At 33.6% G+C, this 6,468-nt stretch overlaps 1 protein-coding gene across 1 annotated transcript in view; it reads left to right on the top strand.

The window, feature by feature from the left end:
- The window catches only part of MCC (MCC regulator of WNT signaling pathway), a gene marked incomplete in the record, with an annotated part of 78,492 nt that overhangs the window by 49,221 nt on the left and 22,803 nt on the right, over positions 1-6,468 (top strand). Inside the window, 4 exon segments of the mRNA XM_015822393.1 lie at positions 900-1,048; positions 2,003-2,143; positions 3,607-3,707; positions 5,486-5,669. Coding sequence (XP_015677879.1) covers positions 900-1,048; positions 2,003-2,143; positions 3,607-3,707; positions 5,486-5,669 — 575 coding nt within the window.

Below are 6,468 nucleotides of genomic sequence, written 5' to 3'. Positions count from 1 at the left end.
GGATTTTAGGTAGGGATGATTTTAAGAAAATTTTAATTGACACACAGCTTCTAATATTTGGCTTTTAATTTGGTTTTATGGGGGTTTTTTGTTCTTTGATGTATTTTGTTTGTCTGTTTTAATATGCTGTGCACCGCCCTGAGTCCTACGGGAGAAGGGCGGTATATAAATTAAATTATTAAATTAAATTAAATTAAATGTAGTTCCATTAAAAGTTATATGACGAGTATTAGAGAAAATTCAGACAATAAATCACTATATGAACTAAGTTTGGAATATTGATCATTCCTCTCCCCATCAACATTTCCTTTTCTTTGTATGTTGACAGAATATTTTGAAAATACTTCTTAACAATGTTCAGTTTCCTTGGACTCAGTTGAATAGAGTTGACAAAATTAGTATACAATCTTCATATAATGGTCTTATCATTTCTTAAGAGGTGATAGAATTATTGGGAATGCACTTAATTACATAACTAGAGGAGCATGAGAAATGGCTATTTCTTCTGAGGTTATTTTTTCATGTACTTTGTACTTTATGTTTTTTATTCTTTTTTCTTCTTCTACTTGGCCATTCATTATAGAAGTTGCAGGCTAATCCAGCCATGATGTGAACATCTGAAGCAGATTCACACTGGAGTTTTGTTAACTTCTTTTGTTCATTGCTTTTAGCTTGAAGGCAAAAATGAAAAATATAATTTCTAGGAAAACTGTATTATGCTTATATTTCTTCCCCACTTCTTTGTTATTCCAACGTGTGTAAATCTGAGCTGAGCAGTGGCTAAGCCCCAGAACATAAAATTATTTTAATGACTATTCCTGTTATTTATACAACAAAGGACAAAACAATATCCAAATAATAGATCCATTCGTAACAGTTTTCTCAAAATCTGCGTACAGGTATCCAGTAGTGTGGCAGAACACCTGGCACATTCTCTTCAAGACTGTTCCAATATACAAGAGATTTTCCAAACACTCTACTCACATGGATCTGCTATTTCTGAAAGCAAAATTAGAGAATTTGAAGTAGAAACAGAACGGTTGAACAGGTAAGATAACATTTTTATGTGCAAAGCCACTTTGCAACAGAGTAGATTCCCCTTTTTAACTTTAATCCAAAGTTGGCACTGAAATGAGTGACATGAGAATGGGCCTTCTCCATTTTGAGGCCAAGTTATGGAAATAAAATCTGAGTTTTATCTGGCATTTACATCCTTTGTTTTCAAAATTAAGAAATTATAATTTAGGAACACACACATTCATCATTTTTACTACACATTTTCACTTATTGTTTCTCACTGTTAGGAACTTTTAAAAGAGCAGCTCATAAATATATTGAATAATTGGGCCATGAATTTATCTGCATAGGAAAATATATTGTGAAATAAAATTGACCCTGTAGGACAACTATATATGCACAAATGTTAGTATATTTACATAAATGTAGAGAGGGAGAGAGCAAGAGTAATCTCTTTCAGTTAATTGATTTATTAATTTCTTCATTTTGACTTTTGTGAATTATGTCAGCTGAATAGCAATATGGAAATTTATGATAATGAAAAGAGGACAATCCTAATCATTATCTTTCTTTCAACAAGATAATGTTGTCATTAGTATTATGTCATAAAGGAATCTGTTAGTCTTCCCATATTGTTCTGTAAGCCAGAACAATAGCTGATGTTATCTCCAGAGAAATGTGGTATGAAATCTTTAAGAGTGATTTGGGTAGATCAGAGTGAGAGAAATAATCAGCAGGAATTGCCAAATCAGACCACCATGTGAGAGGATTACACTCCACAGCCTCATACAAATTCATAAAAGAACACACTAGTGGCTGATAACTTTATCCAGTTAAGGCTCTTGATAGGTCCAAGGAAAGCATAGATGGTTTACATCAGTTTTCCTCAACTTAAGGGTTGTCTGTAAAAGCTGTAGAACTCCTAAGACAGTGTAGGGTGGCAGCAACCTCTACATGAAAACTAAGAGGATTTTCTTTTCCGCAGTCGCATCGAGCACTTAAAATCTCAGAATGATTTATTGACAATAACTCTGGAAGAGTGTAAGAGCAATGCTGAAAGGATGAGCATGTTGGTTGGAAAATATGAATCCAATGCCACAGCCCTCAGGCTGGCATTGCAATACAGGTATAACAATGGAGAATATATGAGAAAAAAAAATAAATGAACTGATACATGTTCTTACATTGTTTGATTTACAGGTAGTACTCGACTTACCATCAAAATTTCCATTGCTAAGCAAGGCAGTTGTTAAATGAGTTTCGCCCCATTTTACGACCTTTTTGCCACAGTGTTAAGCGAATCATTACATTTGTTAAGTGAATCATGGGGTTGTTAAGCGAATCTGGCTTTGCTTGTTAGAAGCTGGCTGGGAATGTTACAAATGATGATCACGTGATCCTGGGACAGTGCATCTGTCATAAGTACATGCTACTTGCCAAGCACCTGAATTTTGATCATGTGACTAAGGAGATGCTGCAACGGTTGTAAGTCGAGGACTACTTGTACTATAAAAAGTTTAAGGACTGCACCAAAGCATTGTGTTTTCTCTTTATTTTACTTAATTTCTTGCCTGCTGGCATTACTGTTTCTACTTAGCAAGTGAATTTACAGAGATAACCATAAGTAGGCCATTTTCCATTTCAAGGCCACAGACTCCATTTTCTAGTCCAATCCCTGTCCCGGGGCAGGAATTCTCAGACCATTCCAGACAAATTACTACCAGCTTTGGTTTGAAAACTGTCAGTTTCAACTCCATAGGGCAAGTTGTTCCACTGTTTAATAACTCTCACAGTTGGTAAATTACTCTATTTCGAATTTGTATCTTTGCTTTGATGGATTGTCAGTTCATATGAAATATGGGTATTAAAGGAAAGTGATGTATATTTGTATTTAGCATTTATTTGGTTCATTTTTATACCTTAAAACTCCAAATTATTTCCACATCAAGGCTTAACAAAGTATCTAAATCTTATTTTTAAGAACAATTTAGCGAAACACATAATGTTATCAAACTGCTAATAAAAGCAATCCATGTTTGTTATTATTCATGATAAAAATCCAAAATATTTTTGGTACTAAAAATGCCTTCAGGGAAGTTCTTTATCAGCTATTCAGGCAAGATCTAATAGAAGAAATGCTTCAAAGAAAGAGTTTCTGCTCTTCTAATGCTTATTCATCCAATTCAATTGTCCCATATTTTGCTCTGGAATGCCTGGTATGTTGTAGGACATGTGGAGAGAAAAAGCACCTGGCTTGGTTTCATCTAAACTGCTTGGTTCTATTCTAAAAAGTAGGTTTCTGGAACTGGTGTGGTGATGTGTTCTAGAAAAAAAAAAATAGGAAAGTTGTTCTATAATTTCATAATACCTAGAGTTAAAGGCTTCTATTCTACAATCAAAATTTTATTGTGAATTTTATTCATGCAGTTCTCCTTATATTATTTATATGAATTATTCAAGTTGTTATTTAGGAACATAGAGACCACCAATGATCACCATACTTGCCAGTTTCCCACTCAACAGAGTGGGGATTTAAGTAGATTAATTTCCTCCACCAAATACACTGATTCAGTCTTTTTCTCTCCTCAGTGAACAGTGCATTGAAGCCTATGAGCTGTTGCTAGCATTGGCTGAAAGTGAACAGTCTCTCATTCTTGGACAATTCAGAGCTGCAGGTGTTGGGTCTGTTGGTAAGTGTTCACTTTCCTTCTAATAATCCAGTTTGTACTTTATTGGCTATCCATCACCCTTACAGACAACATTACAATAGTGAATTATCTCATGACTACCGACCGGTATATGCTTGTTAGGACAACCAAGTACAGTTATAACAAATGATTCAACTGGAAGCTAAATACAGAATGCAAGAAAAAAGTGCTTTGAACAATAGCTCATCTTGATATAGGATTATTAAATTGAAATCCATAAACAGTCACATCAACAATGAGTGAGAAGGTTAAATATTTTATACGTGTGATTAGTAATTTAAAAATGCTATTTTTCATCCAGTTTGTTTCCCAAAATTAGGCATCTACTGGAGTATTTCAGAGCATGGAAACAACATGTTTAAAGATTTAATTCATTACATCAGCATCTCAACAGTCAACATGTTATATAGAAGTTTTTAAAGATCAAATGATCATATTTCATTCTTAGAAGGCAAATGAATTTCAGTCCTTTGTTTTAGCATATTGGAATTAATTATTCACAGTCACTATGGAGAGTTCCAGTATTAGTCTTTTCTTCTAAATTGAAAACAAGTTTATTTAAAAAAACAACATAGTTATTTATTTTAAAATCTATTTAGAACAATAGCTTTAAGAAGCCAAAGTTAATTGTATTCTTATTTTATATAAAATGCAAAATACTTTTGACAAAAGCTACTCAAAAGAAATAAATATCACTTTTGTGATTTAAGTAATTAAAAATATACAAACTGTAACATGTCCAAATAAAAAATATTATTCCTGAATCAGGAATCAGAAAATCAGGACTGAACAAAAGTAACCTGCTTCTAATCAAGGAGAAAACCAATCTAGAACTAAGGAGAAATGTCCTGACATTTAGAACAATTAATCAGTTGAAGTCCACAAGTCTTAAAGTTGTGAAGTTTGGAGACCCCTGATCTAGAGCCATGTGGGACGATAAAATAGGGGATTAGGGCTTTCCATACTACCAAAAGCACTTATTAGAATTTATTGTCATTATGGGGTCTGTAAAAGCTGTTTCAAAACTTTTCATCTTTCTTTCCTGAAAGCCCTTCTTAGTGGATTTGGAAGAAAGCTTCAGATTGTTGTCTTATTGAAACATGCAAACATTCAACTTCAGGTTTTTCATATTCATCTTTGTACCATTTAATGCAAAGATTGTATAAAATGTACATTTCACATGAAATAAAAAGTGTCTGTCACTATTTCACCAATAAAATCCATGGATATTATTTTACTTTAAATTGTACAGTGACATCCTTTTAAAACATAGTATAAGCTTTTTAATACAAGGAATAAAAATGATTAACCAAAACAGTTCTCAGTAGCAGAATACAACGTAATAATGATTGGAAGCTATGAAACTATTTATATGAATAGATATTGTTCTATTTCAGGTAGTACAAAAAAATTAGGAAAGTCTGGATAGAGGTAGGGATCCTTTATGATTCGGTTCTTATAGAATCCCATTCAATTCCACATGCAGTCTAAGTTTTTCTTCAGATCTCATTGTTGCTACAAAGATGTCATATGAAGAGCTAGAACAGTTGAAAGACTCACTCTGTGTAGACTTTGTGTGGAGAGTTTATACTTTTACCACTGCCTATTTCACCTCTTTCCAAGTCCAATTATTTTTGAAGTCCATTAAGTGCTAATGTCCTCATGGGAACATAGATATTTGCTTAAAAGCCCACTGACTCACATTAATACTTCTGAACTGCTCCAGTATTACGTTGTTCTGATGATTTGCTTGTGAACAGGGGATCAAACAGGAGATGAAAGCATCACCCAGATGCTTAAAAGAGCCCATGACTGTAGGAAGACAGCTGAGAATGCAGCCAAAGCCCTGTTGATGAAATTGGACGGAAGCTGTGGGGGAGCCTATGCAGTTACTGGCTGTAGTGTACAACCCTGGGAGAGTCTTTCTTCCAACAGTCATACCAGGTAATTATGGCTCATTGGCATGGTTACTCGCCAGTCATTTGGGGTTTTTTGAAGGTTTTAGAGGTTATTTTGGGGTTGTTGTTTTTTTGCATTAGCTAGCCATCCATCCTTCAACAACCTGTTCAATAATATTGGTGTTCTTAATAAATTATTACAGGGTGATCTCAGTCTGTTACTGGATTCTGTTCCAATTTGTGGAGATTTGTTGTATTTGAAATCTAATCTATTTCATAAACCATATCCTTTATTTTGGTAATTTCTCTGCTACTTTATTTCTCCATTTCTTCTCACTGAAACTTAAAGTATATATTAACTGGTTCAGTGGTATTATATGAAGTCTTCGCAGATCTGCAGTGAGTAAGAATCTGATTTCTCCAAGTTACCTGTTAATTACATAAATGAAATCATTTGCTGTAATTCCATTTGATGTTTAAAAATGTAATGCAATATATGGGGTCAATTTGACATTTAGAACTGAATGTATATAACTTGTTTGCTAACCCTCTGCACCTAGAGAACATTTTATTGCACTGTGGATTGGTGAGCTTGGGTATGTAAGAGGATTTAATCATCATATTTAGCTATTTATTTATTTATTTATTTTTATTTATTTTTCATAATTTATATGCCGCCCTTCTCCCCACGGGACTCAGGGCGGCTCACAGCATTTTAAAATAACACAACACAAACAACACAACACAACATTTCCCCTATAAAAGCCAATTAAAACCAAATATTTATAGTCTGTGACATTATTAAAATCATTAAAAATTATCCCTATTTAAAATTCACCCTAGGT

The sequence above is a fragment of the Protobothrops mucrosquamatus genome, unplaced genomic scaffold, assembly GCF_001527695.2.
Source record: "Protobothrops mucrosquamatus isolate PMUCROS unplaced genomic scaffold, P.Mucros_1.0 scaffold1545, whole genome shotgun sequence".
NCBI lineage: Eukaryota > Metazoa > Chordata > Lepidosauria > Squamata > Viperidae > Protobothrops > Protobothrops mucrosquamatus.
The sequence above is the reverse complement of the archived record's forward strand: the minus strand, read 5'-3'. Positions and strand labels throughout refer to the sequence as shown.